Source organism: Thalia democratica, chromosome 4 (genome assembly GCF_965202585.1).
Source record: "Thalia democratica chromosome 4, ktThaDemo2.hap1.1, whole genome shotgun sequence".
NCBI classification, from domain to species: domain Eukaryota; kingdom Metazoa; phylum Chordata; class Thaliacea; order Salpida; family Salpidae; genus Thalia; species Thalia democratica.
In genome coordinates, this window is record NC_139168.1 from 9,282,837 (window position 1) to 9,309,958 (window position 27,122).

At 23.4% G+C, this 27,122-nt stretch overlaps 2 protein-coding genes across 2 annotated transcripts; both read right to left on the reverse strand.

Annotated features, from left to right (window-relative positions):
* Positions 1–1,908: 1,908 nt before the first annotated feature.
* LOC145832992 (uncharacterized) lies at positions 1,909–17,990 on the reverse strand. The gene is made up of 4 exons (XM_082940196.1): positions 17,949–17,990; positions 17,689–17,801; positions 17,351–17,468; positions 1,909–1,959 (listed from the first exon to the last, which is right to left on the reverse strand). The coding sequence occupies exons 1-4, from the start codon at positions 17,988–17,990 to the stop codon at positions 1,909–1,911; spliced, it is 324 nt and encodes a 107-aa protein (XP_082796322.1).
* Positions 17,991–18,530: 540 nt separating this feature from the next.
* Positions 18,531–23,172, reverse strand: LOC145832993 (C-C chemokine receptor type 1-like). Its single transcript, XM_082940197.1, has 7 exons — positions 23,045–23,172; positions 22,677–22,968; positions 21,906–22,068; positions 20,702–20,853; positions 19,854–19,907; positions 18,772–18,907; positions 18,531–18,542 (listed from the first exon to the last, which is right to left on the reverse strand). The coding sequence occupies exons 1-7, from the start codon at positions 23,130–23,132 to the stop codon at positions 18,531–18,533; spliced, it is 897 nt and encodes a 298-aa protein (XP_082796323.1). The 5' UTR covers positions 23,133–23,172.
* Between the last annotated feature and the right edge of the window lie 3,950 nt (positions 23,173–27,122).

Here is a 27,122-nt window from a genome sequence, read left to right on the forward strand (position 1 = left end):
TTTATTTCAAATGCCGCAGAAATATAGATTGGTCTGCAATCAAAGCAAATGCTGCAATCTATAAAACTTTGCCGCAACGAGAGAAGTATTTAATCCAGTAACTTTTGTTCCAATTAAAACGCAACAAAAATGTAATACACATTTCCGAGAAAATCAATATTTTTTACACTGAATTAATTTTTCGTCATTTATCTTGTGATATTTGGTAAAAAAAAAGAAAAAAACTGATGCGTAAATTTAAAAATTGCTTTCCAATGATTATTATTAGAAAAAAATTACTTTTTATGACCTTTTGGTATTACAATTGCATTCAGCTTTTATTTTGTAAATAAATACTGAAAGTAAATAAATAAAAAAAATTAAAAATATTTCATAAGGTATAAATTTATTTTTCATACTATTTAGAAAGATTATAAAATAAGTTACTTTATAGTATGAATAATAATCTATTTCATTTACTCCTTTTTACATATGTTAAGAAAATATTGTAAATTTTAGTATCAATTTAACATATAACTAGTAAAATAAAGATAAATTATTAACAATTTTTTTTTTAAACGCTTATAACAAATTTGTCATTGGAACTGATGATTGGGAGTTGCTTGCAAATGACCGTGTCAAATGGAGATCAACTATACACAAAAGACTGCAAGAAAGAGAAAAGGAGTATTTTAGAAAAACGAAGAAGAAGATGAAGAAATACGAAGCAGAATGAATTTAATTGTTTTTTTTTTTAAACATGTAATTTTTTTTTTTCTTTTTTTTTTTTCTTCTCTGTGCATAACACGCACAGCCGATCTCGGCTGATAGCGGGCCTTATTATATTATTAACAAATTTTTATTTCATAAAAGTTTATGATATATCACAGGTAACAAATTTTTTTATGTGAAAACTAAAATGTGGTATTATAATAAATGAATTCTACAGAGATTGTATTTTGTAATTCAGTTTAAGTCAGATTGATTTTATTAAAAACATTTTATGTACTTTGTATCGAAAACTTTAAATAAGTTGTGTTTGTGTTGTAGTATTTATACAAAATGTATAAAGTTATCGTAAACATTACTAGGTTACATACATAAATACATATGTGTACAAATATGTTGCTTACTCAAACAAGCAGCAATTAGATACTTTACATACAAAACATGTATTTTAAAGTACATGAGCTTTTAAAAGAAAAAATATTTCACAACAAATAAAAAGGGTTTTTTAGTTTAATAAAGTACTATAAAGTTGACAGAAAAATACTGATTAATGATTAATTGAAAATTAAATTATTTTCAATTTTAACACTAAGTTATGGGGAGTTAAATAGAAACTAAACAATAAAGTTTTCTTTTAGAAATTAAGTAAATAAATTTTCACTAAACATAAATAATGTAAATTTTGAAGGGTCGGCAAGGGTCTTAAAGAAAGGGTCGGCAGGTGCGGACCAAATTTCAAAATAAAAAAATTAAAATCCGAGTTTATTTTCTCTTCACTTCGAAATTCGGAACATCTAGTTTAAGCTTCAAATATTCTGTAGATTTTACTTAAGACCTTATTTTTGCTGTTTTTTTTCAACCTCAGACTTCGAATTTTCCCGTAATATCTAGTCTGAGTTTGTTTTGTTTTATATTCACGATACGTTTACATGCTCGCAAGTCAGTTATTTTATGGGTCGCAGTATACCGATTACCGACTCCTAGCTTAGAAACATAATAAGTATATATTTCAAAAGCAAACTTAAAATAAAAATAAATAAAAGAGACCTAAAAAATAAAATTCGCTGGTAAATTTGTTTTCTTTAAAAATCAATAGCTGAAATAACTTATTCAAAACTACACATTTGATTTAGAATTCTCGTGGTCTATCAAAACAATCATTAGTACAAAAGTAAACAAATTGCCTAGAAATCCAATTCCCTATATCACCATTTCTAGCAACTTGGCAACGGTTGCCACACCAAACTCATCCTGTGAATTTAAAGTTTGCCATTTTTCTCATAATTTTTGTTCTTTATTTTTTAACAATCCAACTACTGATACTTCTGTACTTGGGAACGGGTCTAAATTTTGTTTAAATTTTGTCTAAAAAACAGCTACCTTCTGTACTTTATGCTATCATTGCTCGTAGAGTTCGGTGGGTGTTCCTGTAGATGTTTCTACATAATAATCTACTAATAGAGAAATTATTTACATAAAAAACAGTAAAATTAAAATAATTAATTAACAGTTAAACAAAACAACAGTTAAAGTTTTAATTAAGACTTTAGTGAAAAATAAATCTTTGTGTAGCTTTATTTATTTTAATTTTTAACTTTTTGATACTATTTAATACTAACGTACCTTTAATGATTTAGCTACGTCTAACAAAAAATAAAAAAATTATAGTTCTAGTCATAATTGTCATGAGTATAACCATCTTCCTAACAATTGGCACGTAATAAAGTTAATAAAACTGCTAAAATTAGAAGAGTTTAAATTGTTTGGTTTTAATTTGAATTTTATTTTTCTAGATTTCAATTTTTCGTTCTAAGTGTTTATTATGTTTTTAAAAGAAGTACCATAAATTTAAAGGTATAAAAAATTTGTTTCCTTTAATAGCTTCAACTGAAAAAAATTATGTTACTCAATTAAATTGTTTTAAATAGTATTTTTATTCGGTTTAAAGTTTGAAAAAGCTTTGATATTCATCAAAAACATTATAAATTATATTTTATTTTTAACAATTGGTTTTTTAGGTCAAATTGACCTTATTTTAATACTAAAATAAGGTATTTTTGGTAATCTACCTCATGTTTTGTTTTGATATATTTACTTATCTTTTTTTGATTAAATTCGAAACAAAAACTTTTTACTTTTTACATCGTAATATATGATATTACGAAAACAAAGCTATTTTAGTAGGTAAATGAAAATATGTTGAAAAAAATTCTTATTTTTGCAAACTCTCATAACTTTTTCTTGTATATAGTTTATTTGCACAGAAAATTGTTACTGTTGGTTTTAAGTTTTTTATTATTTGTTTAACAAACATTAACGCTTTAATTTAACTTTTCAAAGTTCGTATCAGCTGATTGTTTGAAATTTTAACTAATCTTTAAAGTTTAGCTTGTTGTAAACAGAAAATGTTGTTCTATTTAGACAGTAATTTTTCTTGCAACATTATATTTTTATTAACAATATTTTTATAGTATTATTATAACACATATTTGAAAAATTAAAATTTGTGCTATCAAACTAAAACATATTTTAACATTAAACTATGAAATGTAAATTACAATAGTGTATAAATATTATAATTTTTTGTAGTGCTTTTATATAAATTTTTTGTTATATAAATGCTAACATATATATACAAACACACAACTGCTATATTTTAATAACAATAATATATACGCTTTGATAAAAGTTAAGTACAGCAAGGTTTCTAGGCTCGTTAACTTTTTGCAAAAACACAATTAAATTATAATTGGTTAGATAAACGCTCAAATTTAATTAATCTAGAAATAACGAAACGTCTAAGTTGAATTATAATCTAGTGCACACAAGTATTACGATTAAAATTTAAACAACCGAGTTCTGTACTATATTCTTTATTGATCGACAAAAACAAAAGCTCAAAATATTTGTTTCTTGGACCTGGTGCACCTTTTGGTTATCTTGTCGCACACAACGGATACCTTTTAACGTTTTTTTAAGGACATTGAACGATTGACCATTGTTATTTCTAATTGCTACAGATGTAAATTAATCTAAAAAATTAAACTTAATAGAAAACTAGTATTTATTTTAAGAGTTATATAAAAAAAAAATTGTTTCGATTAAATCTGATAAGGTTAACTTAAAACTATGTTTTTAAATGAACTAAAACTAAAAACGAACTTATTTAAGCTTAAAAATGCATGGTGCACAAGCAAAAGTTTTATTACATTTTTTACTAAAATATCCTAACAAAATACGAAGTTTAAAACAACTTTCCACGTGTGATTTTTTTAAACAAAAATTAATATATCATTTAACTATTTCGCTTATTTAGTGAAAATGTAAAAAGTTTTTTATTCGAAATCTAGGTATAGTAATCACCTAAGAAATAGTAATTTTATAAATATTACTCACCAGTATTATATAAACACTAAAAACTTTTTTTTCAATGATAAAACCTATACGAGTACTTACTTGGTCAAATTAACTTAAAAAAGCTTAGAAAAAAATTAATTATCAAATTTTTTATGAGGCTAGTAGCCATTAGCTACTTTTTGGCCACTCAATAAATTACGAAAAACATTAATTACCTATTAATGAAAATTTCAACATGTGGCTTTTAAAAGACCGCAGTCAGCTTTTGCCAGATTAATTTTAAATTAAATTAAAATAATAATTTATTAGAATTTTCAGATAGTCACTTAAAAAATCAAGTACTAGCTAAATATTTACTTAAATATTCTATTTCAAAAATAAAACTAAATTATATAAAACTATAACATCTTAAACGATCATGCTACTACTTTTTAAATTACACATTTTCAAAAGTTTCATAACATTTTGCAAGAGTTTTTTACCAAAAAAAAAAACGTCAACTGTTTTCAAACAATAATGTCAATTTTTTCTACTGGTAAACTTTCTGTCAATTGTTTTCAAACGATTATGTCTATTTTTTCAACTGGTAAACTTTCTAAATTAAGTTTGATTTGAAATAAAATTCACAAAAATTGTTATACTCTACTCACTAAGAATTACAGACTGAAAGCTCTTATTGTAAATAAAAAGGTTTGCTCAATCGAGTTTAGTTCAAAAAATTCAAAATTTATCGTAGCTTTTAAATATTGTTTAGAAACAAATTGAAATAAAATGAGAGGAATTTTCATCGATTATCGCAGTAGTATTTACTAAACAACTTGTGAAAGATTCTATTCATTCGTTTTGATACGTTACTTAATTTAATGTGTCTTTTTAGTAACATTTCAGAAAAACTGCTTTTCAAATGTAAAAAAAGCAAACAAAATTTATAATTAATTAATAAAAGTATAAATCACATTTATCGTTTACAAAGTTTTAATAACTATGGTGTTAAATATACGGTGTCAAATATATGGTGTTATATATAGTGTAAATTATACATAAAACTTTAAGGAATTACTTACAATTATTTTGCTATTTGTATTGCAAAAAGTTTTACAAACTTTTAAAACTAGAAATTGATAACTCAATAAAAGGTAATTTATTCATTGTTTTCAACAATTTATCTATTAAAATTAAAAGTTTTGTTAACTAACTTATAACAAAATATATTTTCATTTGGATAAAGTCAATATTAATTGTTAAAATATCAGACAGTAAATTAAGCTACTTATATTGAAAATCAATTTATCGATGATTTAATAAATCTGTTTAAAGTTATAAAAGTTTAATGAACTTAAGGCAAACATCAAAAAAAAACATTAAATAAATAAAGCTATTATGATAAGAACTGCTCGAAATTACTGAATACTGTGTCATATTTTTCTGGGAAGTGATCAAAAATTCACGAAGACAAAATTGCACGAGGAGACTAAATTGCACTAAGACAAAATTACTAGAAAGGTCAATTTTGCACGAAGACACTTTTGCACGAAGAGAAATTTGCACAACGGTACAAAATTGCACCAAGGGTCAATTTGCAAGAGTGACAGTTTTGCACGGAGGGCCATTTTTCTACGAGAGTAAAAAAAAACAGAAAAATTAAAATATATTAATATCTATCAAGAAACCACATGATTAATGTTAAAAAAACGCTTTATTTTCACATCGAAATATATTTAATTAACAATTTTTTATGAGGCAAATAGCTATCAGCTAGTTTTTGGCCACAAACTCGTTATTTTACGAAAAAGATTCATCACTTATAAGTGACAATTTCAACATTTGGATTTTGGCAGACAAATTTTTAATTTAAAAGTGAAAATATTTTTTTAAGGTTTTAAAATGTTCAATTTTAAACATCAAGTATTAGTAGCTATATATTAAGTTAAATATTTTATTTCAAACACAAAACTATATTATATAGAACTATTACATCTTAAACGATTATGATAGTACTTTTTAAGAACACACTTTGAAAAGTTACCTAAGATTTAACAAAAAAAAAAAAATTCAAGCAAATTAAATAGTTTTTAAACTTTCACGTATATTTTATCCACTAAAAAACTTTTAAGATTAATATTCATTTGAAATAAAAATCAATAAAATTACTTTACTCTACTCACTAACTAACAGACTGAAAGGTGTTATGATATTTGCCTAAACGATGTTAGTTCAAAAATATTAAAGTTTAAGAAAACTTTTTTGTATAGTTTAGAAACAAATAGAAAAAGAATAAGAGGAATTTTCATGGATTATGGCAATAGTATTTACTAACAACTTGTGAAATATGTTATTTATTCGTTTGGTGTGTTACTTAATTTCATGTGTCTTTTCAGTAAAGTTTCAGAAAAACTGCTTTTTAAAATTAAACAGAGAAAATAAAAGTTATAATTAACTAATAAATGTATAAAGGACATTTTTTTTTACAGAGTTTTAATAACTACTAAAAGTGTAAAATATAGTGTAAATTGTACATAGTACTTTAAGGAATTACTTGCAATTATTTTGCTGTTTTTATAGCAAATCGTATAACAAACTTTTAAAACTATAAAATTAGTAAGTAAAACTAATAATAATTTATTCATAGTTTTCAACAAGGAATAAAATATTTTAGCTATTTGAATTCATAGTTATTTTAGCTAACTTTCATCAAAATTTATTTTTATTCGGATAAAGTCAATATCAACTGTTTAAATATCAGACTTATCAAGCTAGTTCTATTTAAAACCTAAGTATTGATAGTTTAATAAAGCTGTTTAAAAACATAAAAGTTTAATGAGTTTAACGTAAACATAAAAATAACAGCTAACAATTAAAACCATTGTGATAAAAACTGCTCGAAATATAAATAATTGAAATTTAAATGTTTAAATTAAAATAGTTTATACTGAATTTTACGTCCTGTTTATCTGATTGTACAGTAAATGGTCAGTAACTTTTTAATAAAACAATTGTTTTATTCAATGGAAATAATTGCCTATTTATCTTTGGCATGCAGTTATATAAATGAGCTATTATGTTATAAAACTGAAAATGTATACGGCATCTATCGTATATCGGGATTTATGTCACAAAAATTCAATATTTTATTATTATGAGTTTTTTTGTAGTTGAACATTACAATTTATGTATAACTGTTTTTTTCTTTATTATATCAATATAAACGATTTTTTCAAAGGTTCTGCAATATTCTATTTTAAGATTAACTTGTACAAACTGAGAATTAAAATGTGTTTTAATATAACACCTCAAAACCTTTTATAAATTATAAAAGAAAGAGGTATAAAAGATTTAAAAAAAAAATTATTCACTTTTTTTAACATATTTAAGACTATATGATATTTATTGATAAATTTCGTATTTTTTAACCTAATCAAGCTGTAAAAACTGTTTCATACTGTATTGTGAGTTTGCTTAAAAAAAAAATTCCTGTGAATTTTGTTGTTGGTTTAGTCAACCGCATCCACTTAAGCATTTCTTGCTGAAAATTTCGTAATTTCATTGAAAAATTTAAATTGTCCCCTTAACGATACTTTTATTTTTCATATAAATAAAATGTAGAAACACATTGAAAAATGTCAAACATAAAAAAAAATACTATAGCTAAGTTTTAAACTGTAAAACTTTGACCAAGTTAATGAATCTAATTAATATAAAAACTCTTTAATATAAATGTATTTTAAGTACCTAAACAAAGTTACAAAGTACTCAAAAGTCTATTTAGTTTATGTTTTCTATAAATAGATTATAACTTCAAGTTTTAGTATATTCTTAAAATCGTATTATACAACATCCATCGTTAGTATTAGCAGTAAACTCTAAATAAATAATTTAAGTCTGTCTTAAACAAATAAGATACAGCTGTTTTTATAACTTTTTATATCAAGAAAATTACTCTTTTTAAATTATTATAAACATTTCAGCTATTTATTTTGTAATTGTAGTCAACAAAGGGAAAATTTGTGATTTAAATTTTGAAAGTAGTTTAGCAATTAAAGTATAAACTTTCTAATAACCTATGATAAGATTGTTTATTATTCTTAATTACATTTAGATGTTTTTGAAATACATTAAATAACTTAAATATTGCTTCGAGTATTTACAAACAGACAAAGTAATAGCAATTAAGATAGTATTATTTATAAGTAAAAGTATATAGTTCTTTTTTTTTCAGAAAATTTTACACAGTAATTAAAACAAAGCTTTTAAAATAAAATTTTACGTTAAAAATTTCTATGAATAATTGATTAAAACCTTGAAACGAAATCAAAGCGTTGCTATACTTTAAGTTTTGTTGTGACTGATTTGATTTCAAATCTCTTGAGTATTTCTTTTAAAAAACACCTATGAAATGCATTTCTGAATGACATAGGTATTTTCAAACATATGTAATCAATTAATTTTTAATAAGATTTGCAAACAGAAAAGATATAAGCAAGCTAGAGAACTAAATATATAGAAATTTTAATACTGTGTTTTTAAACTATTTTTTAAACACTTTTTGACTTGCTTTATATGTATTGAAAAGGAGTAAATGGTATCTTTAAATTGTTAAAATGTCACTACATAAATAGCTTAAGTTTAGCATGAACCATGGTGTTAATAAGAGTTTTTAAAATTGGCAACATTTGAGCAGTAAGAAATGATAGCTAGTTAGGCAGCAACCACTAACTCACTTTAGATCAGAGTTTCCCTTAACTCGTTTTTAAACATTGTCAGTACTTTAAAAACTAGTTTCTTTTGTTTATTAAATATTGCCACTTTACTAGTATAAAACTCTTATTAACTAACGCCCTCTGATAGCCAATTTCGCAATTAAAAAACAATATTGTACATTGTAGGGAATGCTTTAAATATTCTAGGGGTTTATTTTGGAGAACAACAATCACTTTCGAATTTTATATATAAGGGGTTTAAAAAGTGAGTTTGTGATACTTTGTCGTAAAAATATAAATGACAAATACAGTAGCTTTTGTGTTAATTTTTTAAAGTTTTAACTGTTTTTGAGTAAATTGTTTTGAAGTTTAAAGAGAGTTGTTAAAGTTATTAGTTTGAATTTAGTTACTTGTTTACTAATTGTTTGTAAATTCAAACAAAAAAACTTAAAAATTTAATAGTTTAAAAACATTAACAAAGCATGATCAAAATAAAAAGTATTAAAGACGTAAAAATAAATAAATAATTTAAAAAAATAAACACATATAATGTAACTGTTAAAAAGTATTAACTTAATCACAAAAATTTTAAAATCATAGTTATAGTTCGGATAGCAAAGTCTATATTAAAACCATAGAACTATGAAAACTGTTTGGGCAAATGTTTGATGTCAAACAATATATATAGTACAGTTTATAAAATTGTGTTAAACTGTAAAAACTTGTTAAAAAGGTTTCTTTTACACGAGCGAAAAAAGACAGATCAGTTTAAATACATAAAAATAAACCAAGCTAGCACGTTTTTATTTCCGAAAAACATTTATTGTTCTTAGGAAAACATATTTTTCGAGTTTCATATCAAGTTTTCAGTCTAGTTTTATTACTAATGTGAATAATAAACACAAAAAGGAATTGTATTTTTTAATTTGTCAAAACTGATTTACTTTTTTTTTAATTTTAAAATTTGAAATTTGTTGACGATAGATAAAAGTTTAAGTTTTAAGCAGTCAGTTCCTTTTTCATTTAAACTTCTATGCTAAAGAAAAGATTAGTCAATATTTCGAATTAACACTTGACGAGTATATTCAATTTACCAAGTTTTTTTCTATGAAAAACTGGTAACTTAGCACACTTTTTTTTTGATAAGTTGAAAAATTTATGTTGCAATATGTCTGTTTATATTTTTACCATACTTTTAATTTTTTGTCTTTTACAAGGTATTATTTTAGATTTTACTTTACACACTATTGGAAATATTTCTGTGTAATTAAAAGTCAAGTCCTTAAAGTACGTATCTATTTATTTAGTTTTCTAGCTTTATTTTGTTTATATAATAAACAACTACTTTTACTGAATATTTTACAATACTTAAACTGTTTCCAAACAAACTTTAAAACAGTAAAAATGTTTAATAGATACTTTAAAGATGTAAAAAACTTTTAATGTACTATTGCAAAAAAAAAAACTAAATAAAGTTTACTATATATGTTAGGTCTTGAACTATCATTATAAAAGTACCAATTTTATAATTGTTTGTTTTGGCAACTAATCATTACATTTTTACCTATTTCTTTGTTAAAGTTTGATGCTTTTTCTGCATACTTACTATTTTAAAGCTTTATTTTAATTGCTTATTAAACTAAAATTTTACTACTTTAAGTGTTTAATTAAGGAACAGTAATTTTAATTTCTGTACAGTTTTAAAATTTTGTCGCAGAATGCTAAAAGTTTGCAATTATGCTAAGATTTACCATAAGTGCTTATAATGTTTAGAACACTAATTGAAATATCATTATGCTAAGTCATAGTTGTTGTGTATTGAAGTAAAAGATAAAGAAAAACAGTATTGTTTGTTTTAATGTAGTTAATAGATTAATTTTATACCTGAAGTCCATTAAAAAAAAAGGGTTGTTATAAGAAAAAAGTATTAAAATAATGTACTAGCTGTATTTTGTAGTTTAGAACACTTTCGTAGTTTAATTTAATATATAGAATTTACTTATTCAATAATTATATGCTCTTAAAACTTGTTTTTATGTTTACAACCTAGTTTGACACCATATTTGAGATATAAACAATTAATTATATTATAAATACAAATATTTTATTTGTATTCCCATGCTAATGTAAGTTTGATATGTATACTTGTTGCTGAAGCAATCACCTAGGCTATAATAAAATTACATTTTAGCTGTTTAAAGACAAAGAGAAAAATTTATTTACCGTATTTTGACCAGTATAATTTTTGCAACATTTAATGTTTTTATTTCAGAAAATTTGTTTTGACTAATTTTTGTTGCAAAAGTGTTTTATATATTGTTTTCATTATACATTCTACGAATTAATTAGTACTTCTTATGCTGTACATTGTATATTACTTTTTTATTTTAAAACAATTCAAAGTGAAAGGTAATCAAGTTAATGTCACTTATAGAAATTTTAGACTATTATTACCAATACTCCAATGCGAAGATTCTAAAAATAAAAAAGTTTTAAAAACATTTACAAGTACTTTTTTTTTCTCAGCAAGGCTACTAAAAGTATTTTGAGTTCAAACTATTCAGAAGCAATTTTTTTCTAAGAATACTTTGTTATCGTCTGCAGATTATACTTTATATCACAAGTTTAAGGCAAACAGTTTCCAAGTCATTATGTTGCAAAAATTGTTTTAAAAAACGTAAGTAGTTTGCACAGTTTCACAAACTTGAAAAATTGTTGGCTTTTTTACTTTTATTTTGGATTTTTTTACTGATTTATAAAATTGAAGGTCTTAAATACTTAAAAAAATAGAAAACAATTAAAATGTAAGCTAAATTAACACTAGAATAAATTAATTAATTGTTTAGAAGTACTATAAAGTTAATTGATAACTACTTATCGAAGCTATTTATTATGAAGTTATTTAAGAAACTTAGTTTAGAAAAAATTTTATTAATACAATCAAACTATGTCTTTAATAATAACTTTCGCGAAATGTTAAATTACCAAAGAGGAAGTTAAAATGAAAAATCTATGTCTTGTTGTAAAGAAAGTATTTGTTATTTTACAATGTTTGCTTTTATCTAAGCTAAGTTATATTATCTGATGCCAAGCAAAAAGTAAACAACAAAATTTTTAATATTTCACGGTTTCAAGATATTGACAGTTGTTGTTAAGCAAATAATTCGTCTGAAGAACAAAACTTAGATCATTGTTGTTGACTGGGGAAATTTAAAATTTAAATTTTTTCCTTATTTTTGTTTATGTTTGTTGTATAAACAAACGTTGAAAACGTCGTTGAACTGATTATAGACTGTAAGCTTGTAAACTAAAGATACATTCTAACATTTATAAAATACGTTAAACAAAAAAAATTTCAGGTTTTTGACTTTTTCTTTATTAATCCATCATTAGCTGTGTTTAAAATATGTTCAATTTGTTTAAGACTGTGCACGCCATAAAACTGAAAGTTCAGATTTAATCTGAGTGAGTATAAGAAAGTATTTTTAATAATGCAATTAAATTAACGAGCACATACTGCAACTTAAAAATTGAAAGTTCAAAGAATGTGTGTTCAAATTATGTAGTAATGTGATAGCCCAGACGAAAAAATAGACAAATTTTTTTTTTTTTAATGTATATTTTCTTGTAATTTTTAAATTATATAATAATTTAGAAATAGTATTTTCCTGCAATGAAAATTCTTTAATCAACAGATATCTTTTAAAAGAGCAACACAGTTTTTGGAAAACAGGAAATTCATAGCAAAATTAATTGCTAGTTTTTATTTAGATGACGCTCATTAAATAAGTAACAAATCATTAAAATTAACCTTTAAATCTTAAAAAGAGATTGAAAAAGCTATAGCTAAAGTACACATTTTTTTTAATGTAAATGTATTATTGTTGAGTTTAAAAAATATCAAAAACATTTCACGTTTTATAGTAGACAACTTTGTTAAAAATTGCAATAAATGTTTACATAAACTATAATAAACCTCAAACTAAAACTTTTATTAAAACGCAAACCACAGTTTAATAATTTTAAGTGAATTTCATAACGCTAAAAACTATCAAACAGTGCAAATTCAATAAAATTACTAGCTAAGCTACTTAGCTATTACGTCTTTTGTAACAATTGTTATAACTTGACATGACTCGTCTTGACATCGAGTGAAACTAAAGTTTTAAAGATTTTTTTTTCTACGCACTACAAACAAAAAATATTTTTCCTTACTTAAAAATGTAAATTAAATTCTCATTATTTTTTATATTCAAAATAATAATGGTTTAACATACATTTTTTGTTTTAAATATTTATACAAAGCTTAAGGAAATACTCTGTTTCAAAAATTACTTTTTTATATTTTAATGTATTGCAACTAAACCAATGCAGCGATTTTTGCAACATTTGCTTACAAATTTTTGACAACTGACTTTGTTACAGCATAATACCAGTTTACAAGTTAAAGGTTTTAGACACTTGATGTTCAAAAATAAGTTCTTTTAAAAAGAGTTTACATTTATTTTATTAAAAATCTAGAAATTTCATGTTTAAGGATTGTTATTTTAAGTTATTATAAAGTAATTATTTACTTGAAATAAAACAAATAAAGCATACTTCAAAATTTAGCATAAAGTTATTTTTTTGATAATAAAAACTCCTATATCTTGCAGTAAAGCAACCAAAACACCAGTATATTTGCAGACAAATAAAAATTGCTCATTTTTTATACCTTGTATTTCCAAATGTACTAGCATACTAAAAACGAACTAAAAAGTTTGTAGCAACTCGCTATTTGACTTTACTGAAAATTAGTACGGTTGTAAATGGTACATTTATTTTGTCTTACTACTTACCTTAGTATTGAGTTTTTAAGTGATATAAGAAATGTCTACTATTGATTTCAAAATTCAATATTTTGATATGGAATTTAAACGTCTAGTTTTAGTGATATGCTATACACTTTTTGACTTTGTTAGCGTTTTAAAATATAAATAATTTGTTATTTAATTAATTATTGTTTAAGGAAATCATCCAAAAATGAGCAATGCCAATTGCCATCTCCTTATGTCTCTATTAGTTAATTTGTCAGAGAGCAAATTGAAATTAAGTATTTTTTTATTGTTAAACTTAATTTCTACAGATAAAAAGCTTATTCTTTCACCATGGAACTATAAGTATTTAAAAAACTTAAATTGTGAAAACAAAGTGAAGTAAACTGTATTTATAAATAGTTACATAAAGCTTTAAAACTGATTTTTTTTAAAACTTTGTTTATAGGTTTATTTTTAAAGTTGATGTAATTAATTTTATTTGTTTGATAAACTTTTAAGATTTCTGAAAGCCAAGGTTTTTAAGTTTTTTTGAAACAACGTTTTAACGAATTTAAAGTATTTTAAATATTTAAACGAACAATTGATTTAAAATTACTATGAAAAAAAATTGTTTTCTTTCTGTAACCTAATAAAGTTTTGTTTTATGCATTTTTGTTAATTTTTCTACGTAAACTCATTAAAACTAAAGTTTTATTCTTATAACTTAAGTTATTTTAGCTAATAAAAACCTAAAGATGAATTTGTTTAATTAACTGGAAATGCTGAGCTATATATTCTACTTGATTTTAGTTTTTTAATCCAGACAAAATAAAACCGATATAGTCTGCATGTATAAAGCATTTAACTTTTTTTTTGACAAATAAAAACTTTTTTTTCGATAGTTCAACTTTACTTACCAGTATAATCCGTTTTAAGCAGTGAAAAATCTACATTTACTCTGAAGTCAAACTAAAATTGCTGCAATCAAAAACTGAAACCAAAAACCTTACTAAAATCGAAAAATGTTTGCCGCAATAAAATGACCATTGAGTTATTTGTCTTTGTAGTATATTGCACAAAATACAGCTGTATTTATACTTACAATAAGTTCAACCGTTTCACGTTACAATATATTTGCTGTCGTTTTTTTAGTCGAAAGTGGTAAAAAAAAACGTTTTTGTGGTGTTATTTAAAAAGTTAATTTAAAAGTTAAAACAAAGTTTGATTAAACAGCAATTTTTTTTTAACGTGCACAAATCAATAGAAAACTTATCTTAATAATAATAACAAAAAAATTGAGCATTTACCATTTAAATATGTTAAATATAGTTATGTTTTTGATGTAAACTTGATAAATATACTACTTAAACTACATAACATAACATAATATACTATATGTTGATAAGTTAACGCTTTAAACTATACTAAAACAAAAAAAAACCTTTAAATTCAAAAATTAAAAACTGTTTAAATTCAAAAATTATCATGATGTGTTTACATTGTAAAAAAACTAAGAAAAATTTTACGTGATAAAAGTTTAGGCATAAATTTCAAAAAATATATTAAATTAGCCATAATTTATTGATTTAATACTTGAAGCTTTGTACTGTTTAATTATAGATATTTTGTTAAACTTTTTTTCAAAGTTGTTTTTCCAAAACTTTAAACTAAATCTTATCTAAATTTATTTATACTTTAAAACTGTTTTTTTATTATTAAATCTTAAATTACAGTGAGTTTATTATAAAGTACTAAAGTAATAAGTAATTAGTTATTCAGTAAGCAACGTGATAACAGAAAAAAATTCCAACTGGTAAATACAATTTAAAGTTAGTTTTTTAAGTAAGTTTTTAGAAGTTATACATAACAACAAAAAAAAACTGTTTATTTAAAATAAATATAATAACAATTCAACAAATTTTAATTTTTACTTATAATCTAAAATTTGAAAGATTAGTTTAAGTTTGATAGCCCAAATAACTTTTCAAATTATTAAATAATAGTTTTTATAAAATATTATCTTTAATTTTTTATAGTACTAATCTAACAAAGTTCAATATATAACTTTTGCATGTAAATACATTTAATTTAGGAGTTTAAAAAATCAATAAATCTTCTCTTTTATACTGTAAAAACTCCGTATGTCAAAAATATAGTATAAATTAACTTATTTTCATTTAATTAACTAAACAAACTTTGAATAACTGTACAGAATTACAAATCAGCATAACAACAGTTTTATTTATGATTAAGTTTTCTGAGTTAACACAAAGTTATGGTAGTTTAATTAAGTATGAAAATAGTAAAAAAATTACAAAAATTTTAAAATAAATTAAACGAGTTTTACATAAAAAGCTGACTAGTTTTTGAATTAATATAAAATAGTTTCTTGAAACTTTAAAACACATTTAAAATTATTAACTTTGTGTCAAATTTTTTTTTAAGGACTTTAGAGACTTATGACAACTATTCTATGTTTTCTTTTTTTAAAAACTTAATAAAATAAAATGTTTGACTATGCTTTAGCTAGAAAAGTCTCTAAAACATTTTTTTTTGTAAATGCAATGCACATACTTAAAACAAAACAATTCTTATTTTGTCTAAATTCAATACTGTATAATATCTTAACATTTTTTTTTTGAAAAATGACTTTGAAAATACAAAATAATTATAATCGACATTCATAAATTGAACATTAACAAAAATAATAACATAAATTCTCTGAAAGTTTTCAAACAACGGTCCACTCTTCAGCTAATAATCTGTAAAATAATTCGAGTTGTTTATACAGTAGTTAAAACGGGACACGTTCAAAATCCATCCGCATCAAAGTCCACCCGCGTTCAAAATTTACCCGATAATTCACCCAGTCAAATTCGAGAACCGCTTACTGATCGATGGTAAGGGTTAGTAGTAACAGTAAAAGTGAAAAATAGAAAAAAATATGAAATTAAAACTATGCAAAAAAAAAAGACTAATTAATATAGAAAATATGAAAAAACTGGGCGGAATTTGAACGCTGGTAAGATTTGATAGTATACAAGTTAGAACAATAACGGTTGTGATAATTTAGCCTTAAAGCTTATTTTCTCGTTGTTAAAATCTGTTTGAAAATTAAATTTTATGTTGGTGCAAACGCATCTAATTTATTTAAAAGTTTTTAAGTCAAAAAAAATGCACTTTTAAGTTAATTTAATTCACATTAACTATAAGTATTTCAATCTAATCATAAATAGAACAGAGTTAAGATTTTAGAGTTTTTTTTGATTTCGTATTAATAATTTTTTAATTTAAGCGTTTTAGACTAAATACAAATCCATTTTCGTAATACTTTTCTTTTAAAATGTAATGAAGAAACTTAATTTACAATTAAGTTAATAAAAAGAAGTAAAAGTATAAAAAATAATAAAAAAATTTCAAAAGTTTTGTTTTGATTTTAGTTTTTATCAAAGTAAACGAAATTAACAAACAAGATTCCAAAACTTTCAAACTAACATATAACTTTTTGTAAGTACAACAATAATGTTTTTTTTTTGCATTTTAATTCACACCTGCTAAGTATTTTATAAAAGATTTATATTTTTTTGTTAATTTAACTTATAAAATATCTTTTAAAATATTAAGATATTTTTGTTTCATATGAAAAATGGAGGCATTTCAAAGCTTTTATCAGAAACATAATAGCATTTAAATCAAATCATTACAAATCGAATTTTTTTAATATAATATACAGTGTATAGAATACTTGTACACTGAATAACTCTTTAATATAATTTTACATAAAAATCTTGCCTCATTGCTGGAGGAGTCTCTGGAACTAATCACAATTGACCCTGTTTCTATGGATTTCTTTTCAAAATATTTGTGATGGTTACTTGCTGGCTTCTTACAAACTAGCTTTTTCAACTTTCTGTTTTTAAAATATTTTTTTGTGTATTTCCATACAAAAATTATGATTTTATAAATTCTTAAAGTTCAACAAGTTTTAGGTATAACAAACTTGAGTATAAATGACAAAAAAAATAAGTAGAAGTTTTAGATTATTAAAAAGATGAATACGAATAAAACAGCACTTATACGTTGTAACTTATTTTTAGTGATTGACATTAAAAAACATTTTCATAACTAACTTAACACGTTTTGACCATTTAGTTGCGGTGAAGTTGTACAAAAATGGCCAAATTGCACATTTGGTCCATGTGAGGTACTTGGTGACAAAATTTATAGTGTCACATGAAGAACTCTGTAATAATTATTTCGACTAAGGAACATAGACTAAATTTATTTAATTGTTTACAAAATAGGACTGTATCAGCTAAAATCTTATATGAAAATTTTTTAAACTAGGAATTAAAGATGTTTATATGACAAATAAAATGATAAAGCTAACTTTTTGGGGAAAAATTCCGAATGTTTTTAGAACTTCCACCATAGCGAAAGGAAGCCAAAAGAATATAAACGAGATGGATATCAAAACAGGAGTCAACAAAATTCGTAATTTCATCAGAGGTAGTTTTCTTTTACTACTGAATTTCAGCATTTTCCTGGTAATTTCTCTGTCAGTATACTTTTGATCTGCTTTATACCAGTATTCTCTGAACAGTTGCAAATATAACGTGATAATTGCCTGGAACAAAATATGTTTCAACAAAAAGACTTAAAAGCGCAAACATAATAAAATGTACCCAAACATACTTGATTTTTTTTAATCTGCATCTTAAATAATTTATCAACAGCATATCAACCATGTTTAAGTATAAGAAACAGTTTATAAAACTATTATAAACAGCATCGCAATCAAAGATTTGTTTTTAAAGTACCAACCAAAGAAGGCATCAAGTAGAACAGGATAAAGTAGATTGCAGCTGATATTCTGTATTGCGACCTCTGGTGTTCGAAAGTGCTGCAACTTTTGGTGTTCCTGATGAAGCTGTACAGGTAATCGGGGCTCGCCACATAATCATCGAAATCTTCATTGGTGAGCCTAAGGTTGGAAATAGATCATATTGTAAAGAAGCTACCGCATAAATATATAAGATTAAAGAATCAACTAATACATAAAACTTTGTAAATAGAACTGTTTTACTTGTAAAGCTTTTAACTTTCTAAATGGTTTGTCTAGATAAAAAAAATTAACAATAATAAATAACCACTGCTTTAAAATTTCCAAATTTTGTATATATAATTTTAAACTTGTTATATTCGTAATCTACTTCATAATTTTCATCATAAGCAGAACTCTCATGTTCAAACGATTCTTCGTATTTGTCTGAATAATAGAAATAATCGCTTTGTAGCATGTTTCTACCATCAACTTGTATAAGATATTCGTTCATATTTTGTATGTCTCTGTTTGTAAATGAATAAATCAATGCTTTAAACTGGTATGTTGAACTTTTTAACTACAATTTTCAATGTAAAACCCTCAGGTAGGCTAATAAAGCTATACTATAGTTTTTATATTTTAAAGCTATCTATTTGACTTATAATTCTATTTTTTTAGACTATTGCCTTTATTTTAATTTGTTTGTATGTAATATGATTAAAATTATTTTAGACTTTTTAGTTATGTTAAGTTTATTATACACTTTGTTTTGGTGTATTACCCTCAAATTGTTCTTAAATATAAATAAAGTGTAGTTTTCTATTAATAACTTTCAATGTAAATGATTTTTTTAAACCGGTATGTTAAATTAAGGTAGGCCAACAAGACTGTATTAGGGTTTTTACATTTCAAAAACTTCCTGTTTAGTTTTTAACTATTTTCTTTTTCGTATACTGCCTAATTACTCTAACTAACATTTAATAGTTCAAAAGGTTTAGTGTAGATTTCATGTTATTTATTTCTTTTATTAAACAAGTTTTTTAACTTTGATAGAATCAATGATATCTTGTTATATTAGCAATTGTGTATTGCAAAATTCTTAAAACTAAGTAATTAGATACTATAAATCACTTTGTTTAGTATATAGTAGCTTTAACTTTTTAACTTAATTGAATATAATGTTATTAGTTACTTTAGAATTTTTCTACTTAAATTAAGGTATGTTTTCAGATATTTCAAAGTAGCCACAGTTTACGTAGTATTTAGTGATTTTTGATAGAAACTCTACACTGAGTATATTGACCATAAAACTAAGTATCTGTGTTATAAGTTTCAAATAAAAGTTGTAAAAATAAACAATAATATTTCCGTTAATTGTACAGTGTTAAAAAAAAAACTTAATTTAGCAATATTTAAAAATGTTATGTAATTTTTTACAAGTTTGTTTGAAACTTATAAGAATTGTTTTACCTGCATACGTTTCCATTGTGATCTAACTCAGTTTCATCATAATAGAAATTTAATCTGAAAAAAATTACGATTGTTTATAATACTAGTACACAATTGACTTTAAAAAACTAAGATTATATATGTTAAATTAATACATTAAATTATAAATACTTGTATATCTTTTCAATATTGATATTTACAAGCTATGTCTTAATGTTAATATAATTAAAGTTATAACAAAATTTTTCTAATAACTGTCGTAAAGTTGTTTAATAATTTATTTAAACTTTAATATTTTAGGAAAATAAAGTTAATGTTTTTTTATAACTAGTGATTACCTTTCGATACACCTTTAGAAAAACAACAACACAGTACTTTCTATGACAACTCTAACTAACGATTTAATTCAATGGTAATAATGCTAATCGACTTAGTAAAATAACGAGCAACTAAGAAACATTCAAGTGCTTTATAATTTCCTTGATAGTTAAACTTACAAAATATAAGTGAAAGACGGTCAAAAGTATAACAAATTAATATTAGTTCAAAGTTTTAGAACATTCAGTGAAACATATTTTTACCTAACATTGTAAAAAAAAAACAAATAGTTGTAAAATACTTTTTAATCACAGTTTATAACAAATTTTCATACAAATCAGAACGTAGTATATTCAAGTATTTAAAGTTATTAGAAAAGTTTGTTAATTAAAAATTTTTAATTTAAAAAAAATAATTTAATCGTAAATGTATTTTAAAAGTTTTTTTAGTACTAATTAACTTTTGGTGCAGATTAAAAATGTTTTATGTAAGTTTTTCTCTGTACACTTTTAAAAGGTAATGTTGATTAAATATTTTTCTTCAAAACCAACCTGCATAAACAGTTAGGTGAATCCCCTTTAACAGTTGCTAACCAGATTGTTGGTGACGCAAACACGATAGAGGTAATCCACACTGACGTCACAATCAGTAGCTTCACTCTTGATGACGTCATAATACTTTTGCCATTCACAATCGCCATCACCTGATAGTTTTTTTTCAATATTTTACTCCACCCAATAATGTCATTTTTATTTTCTATTTAACTTTTAATGCTTAAATAATGTCTTTGTAGATGTAAATTGATTGTATTTCAATTATTTAAATTATTAGAAGTATTTTAAAAATGTTTACACAAACTGTTTTTTTACACATTTCTACTGTGTATACATTCTTTCAGTGTAACTTATAAGTATATAAGTGTTTTGATTTAAATGGTTAAAGCTCAATATTTTGTGTAATTATGTTTGCAATAACACTAAGGTAACAAAGTATAAATAGTATTTTACAAATATTTATTACAATAGAGCAATGCGGGTATAAATAATAGATGTAAAGTTAAAATATACTTTAAGTTGGAGTAATAATCAATATCTAAAGTTCGTCAATTTTTGGCCGTTTTTTACAACTTAAAGAGAAGAAGCTAAAAAAAGTTATAACAGTTTTCTGTTGCTTTTGAAAAACGACGCAAATTAATTTTTCAACATTTTTAACACATAAGTAGTTTTACGATAAATAAATAAACAATTAACAGCTGTTTTAGTAAAACACAGATCAGTTTATTTTAAACTCAAACTTTAATCCAAAAACAGTTGATTACTTTGTAATTTTATAACTGTATTTAAATGGATATTAAGATTAGGTAAAAGAGCAAATAAAATTATTAATTTTTATTGGTAAATTTACGATACATACTTTTTAATTATCTTAAAGTCTCTGACCTACACTTTTGAAATTTACTTTTAAATTACACAGATTTACTTTTTGATGAAATTTGAAAAAAGAAGCAATAAACAGATACATGTTTTATACAGATTAAATATTAATATATATATTTAGCTTACCAACAAAAAAAGTTAATTTGTCAATATCTGATATAAAAACTAAAAATTTGAAAAACTGTAGATAAAGTTTTTTAATTTTTAGAGTTTTATTTAATAAAAAACTACAAACAAACTTTCATACTTTATTTATACTTCTAATTAAACTTCAACTTGTTGTATTCTAAAACGGATTTTGTTTTGTTAAAAAACTAACTAAGTAGAAGAGTATAGAAGACAAGTATGACATCATAATCAATAATGACGTCATCTTACAAGCGGATTCACCTAACAACCATCCCTTGTTAATTGTTTCCATGACAACCATTGGTATGGTAACCAACATCAAAATATTTGAAACACACAACTGAATAGTGAAACTATAAAGTACTTTGTTTAATTTAAAAAATTAATAATTTATACCAAACTAACTAACTCAATTTGTATATTTTTTGGAGAATAATATGTCAGTGTTTGAATTTTAGGTAATTTAAATTGAAAAAACTAGTGTCTTCCATAGGTACATGGTAGTATGTTTTTTTTTTTTAAACATCAAACAGCGATAATCATTTATCAATAATATACATTGAATATTTATCATACATTTACACTAAAGACTTTTTTTACACAAAAACTCTCATTAAAAAGTAAAAAATGACTATCTGTTTTGTTAAAACCTTTTGAGCTGTCAGTAGAAACTATGATTTATGATGTGTTGCTGATAAAGCAGAGTTGACATTTTACTCTAAATTACTAGAGTAAGAAGGCTTTAATCATCTTTAAATGAATTATAGATAAGTCGAAAGTTTATTTTTTTTATAAGAATTAAATGCCTACTGTAGGCATTTGCTTCGTAATGAAACAGATAAAAAATGGTACTTAATGAAAACCTCATAAATAAAATACAATTAATCTCTTCTTAATTGAAAAATAATTAAAAAAAATGTTTAAACTAACAAATTAAAACAAATTTGTTTACAAAACTCACAAGTTTGATTTAGACTTTCTGTGATTTTTCAAAGCGATCATTAGTACAAAAGTGAACAAGTTTCCTAGCAACCCAACCCCGCATATCACCATACCTAGCAACTCGGGAGCGGTTACCATTCCAACTTGGCTGTCGTCATTCCAATTTAAATCAATTTCTCCGAAATTCGTTCTACTGATTCTGTAGCTACTGCTATTATTGTTGGTGTAGTGAATTTCAGTATTTTTATGAATGTAGCCGTTTTCTACATAAAAGTAACTGTAATCACCTTCTATATAACTTTCGTTGTAGCCTGTGTGCAAAAAAAAAACATGTTCAAATGTGTTAATGACTCAAAAAAAGGTGAAGTGCTACTTAAAACAACAAACCTGATTCAGAGTTGTTGTAATTGTAGTCATGGTTGTTATAAAGATAACTATTTTGAAGAGCTGGGTATGTCCTATTATCGTAATCCATTATAAAAACTGCTTGTTAATGAGTTTGCAAAACTAAAAATAATCTGTTTAAAAGTTTTCTACTTTTCAGTAAAGTTTGTTAAACAAGAAACTGTTTAAAATTTTAACATGCTTCTCTTCAATTACTACTTTTAGTATATTATAGTACTTATCATAGTTTTAGTAATAAATATAAAATAAACCAATTTTTATTTACGTTTACTATATAAAGAAAAGTCCCTGAATGTTTACTTAGCCAAAGACTTTAGTATGCCGTGAGATAAGCTCAATAATAAATTTCAATGAGAACGAAACTTTAACTCCTTACAAAAATCCTATATCCTTGATAGTAACAAAACCCTTGTTTCGCTTTACGTAGGGCTTGTGGTCTGATGATCAAAATGGTATGATCATATATTTATTATTACTATTAAATACCATTGAATATTTTGTTAATGAAAAATTATTAAAACTCTTTAATTGCAAAATAAAATGAAATCTATTTTCATAAGTAAAAATCTTAGCTGTACAAACTTGTAAAATAAAAGCATCTATAGATTAGTTTTGCAAAAAAAACTCCTAAACATCAACTCTTTAAAACAACAGCTGCGAGTATTTTGTAAACTACAATTTTAAATATAAAATGTTTAGTATAAATGTTACTTTATTGCTTTAACAACAAAAATCAGCTGCTACTATAAAAGTTCATACAAAACTAGGTTCTGTTTTTATATTGCTTTAAGATAAATGCTGTGAAAAACTCCTTTTTTATATTTTGTAATTGATAAAACAGAACAAAACAAAAGTTTTGTCAAAACTATAAAACTATTAGCATTTAACAACAATTTTTTACGAACTGTTTGCATTTCTTAAAACTATTTAAAATAGTTAAATCAGTTTTTTTTTTCAGAAGCATATAAAGTCACTAACCCGTCATAAAATATCACCATCACTATAAAATAGAAATCTTTTAAAGACTGTATATGGTACTTCAAAGTAAAACTAAACCTCATTTGTGAGTCATGAAGTAATTTTAACATAAATTTATACCACATAATTGCTTTATTCCAGCACTTATACTTTGTTATCGTTGTTTTTAAAAAACTAAAAATCCAGTTTTACTTAAAATATACAGCTCATTTACTTATTTACTTCATGTAAACAACAAATTATTTACATTAAGTTATGCGTATACTGCTTTAAAACTTTTAAGACTTTTTAAAAGAAAAGTTAGTTTGTAACAAAAATATACATTTTGGAAAGTAAACACGTAAATACTTTTAACAGATTATGAGTATTAAAAACGAATAATTTAAAGATTAAACACAAATACCGCAAAATAACATTAAAGGATAAAAGTAAATTTAATTTTACATTACAACACAAAAAATCGTCTGTTTATTTGTAGACATCATTATAAAAAGGACAGAGTTAAGTTCACTGATATAAATATTACACCTTAATAAATTTTGATCAAATTACCAAGTACTTAGTTTGTTAAAGCATAAATTTATACTAATTAGTAATTAATATAAGTTGTACAATCAACTATAAATATTCTTGTCAAAGAAACACAGTTTGAACATATAATTTTTTATAGTAAATATTGCAAGATTCCAACTGTTTCAAATTTGTTTAAAAGCATGCAAAAATTTTGTATATTAGAAGTTAAGTTATTAATAACTCAAATGTATAAAGCATGTAATAATCAGATTGTAAAATACATGTAAAAGTATAATATAGTTCAAAGTTTAGGCATTCGTGATTAGTAAAACCTAGAAAAGTAGATATTTGAACCATTTTATTGACAGCATTAAAAGTTAAAAAGACAACATTTGTTTCAAATAATCAATTTTTATTTATTATAATGTTATTAGACGTTTATTAGTTTAATATATAATGCATTAGTCTTAATAGAAGCAATAAAGCTTTTATTTGATTTGTTCAAATATGGCTTGGGTGCATTTAAGAAGAACGTAGTTGCTTAATACCAGTATTTGTTTATTTTTTAACATTCTTTATAAGCAAAAAAATTAGTAAGTTATGTTTGGCATAAAAATCTTATTTAATTTATTTAAAATAGAATAAGTTAAACTTGATTAGACAACAGTTCAAGAGTTTTTAGTATCACAAAACGACTACCATTAAATTACAATTTAGCTTTTTTTTAATAACTAATTTTTGATTTTTAACGAAACAAATTTTGAAAATTTTACTAAACATGATAAACTACGTTTAAAGCTAACATCCAACATCAATAGCATAACCAATACTACTTTAGCATATAAATAAACATATTTAAACTAAAAATTTAAATTTTTAATTTTTTACCCTTTATATAAAGTTTTCAGAAAAAAGAAAATTGTTTTTATTTCTTTATACATTTCATTAAGTTCATTTTATATAACGAAAATGAACTCATTCAAAAAATTTGAGAACTAATAGAAACTATTAATGCTATTTGTTATTGTTAAACTTAATAGTCTCAAGAATACATTATTTTTTTTATAGGTAGTATATTTTATTACGTTCAGTTTCGTTTTCTTTTTTTAAATAAAAGTATTTATTATCGATAGAAAACTAGTAAGCTACTAAAAGTCTGCTTTATAATTTTCTGCTTAGTTATAATTTAAACATAAAAACTACCGTTTTATGCAGTTTCGTAAAGTAAAAAATAAACATATATCAATACTTTTTAAATTATTTGCCTGTAATTGTCTTATTAACTGTGAAGTTTTATAAATCTAACAATAAGCTATTGTCTTGCATTATATCATTTGGTTACAGTATCATAGTCAATTATTTTTAAAAGCATAATCTTGATATATCAAAGTTGTCTAAAACAGTAAAACAAATATATGAACTTATGCATCTATTTTACCACAACTAGATTTATGAAAATCTAAGTTCATCATACCGCAAGATTTTAAACCCTAAAAATTTAAAGTATATAAGCTACTTTAAACTTGGTAACAGTAGTTGCTATTGTCAAGCGATAACGTAAACCAACAACAACCATACAAAATATTCTGTTAAACAACATAAATGTACTAAATAGAAAAATAATGTTGTGTTTTAAACCACATACTTTTAAATTGATGTGTAAATTGAACATTTTAAAATTTAATTATATAATCGTACACTGTTTTTTTAAAGTTTTGTTTTGTTATTTATTTATTGCTATTTTAGATTAACGTTGTTTCTACTTAAAACTTCAATAATAGCAACTAATTTGTTTAAAGTAAAAATACAATATTATTTTTAAACGAAGTATTTCAAAATAAACTTATACTAGTTTAAACAAGTACAAGAAAGGTTTATAACAACCTTAAAAAAACTTAAACAATCAAATTTAAGTACTTTATCATTTACTTACTACTGTGGTTGTACCACTAAACATAAAATTACTTTTACTTACCAAATAAGAAATGTTCTTAAATTACAACTAAATAACTTTAAGTATTGTTGAATTACATTATAATTTTTTTACTTCAAAAAACTTCAAAATTAAACGACTACGATTGTAAAATGTCTTAAATTTAAGGAAAGAATAATTATTGAGAGAATGCTCTTAAAAAAAAAGTCAAATCTTAAAATTATTAAAAAAAAACTAAAGCTAAAATATTTTTTTTTCAATACATAAATTTATTGCTATTATGTAAATAAAATGTTTAATAACATCTACATTTTACAATAGACAACTTAATTTCAAATTGTAATTCATGTTTACATATATTTTAATAAATCTAAAACAAAAAGATTTATTGAAAACGCAAGTTACAATTTAATAATTTTTAATAAGTTTAAAAGTGCTAAAAGCTATAAAATAGTGCAAATAATTCAATAAAACATTAAGTACTAGGCTATTTAGCTATTACATTATTAGTAACAACTGTAATAACTTTTAAATGCAATTCAAGTTACTTTTTAAGTGTTTTTTGTTCAATATTGCTACTTAAAAACCTAATTTTTTACTTAAATAACAAATAGTAGTAAATGTTTTAGAAATAGC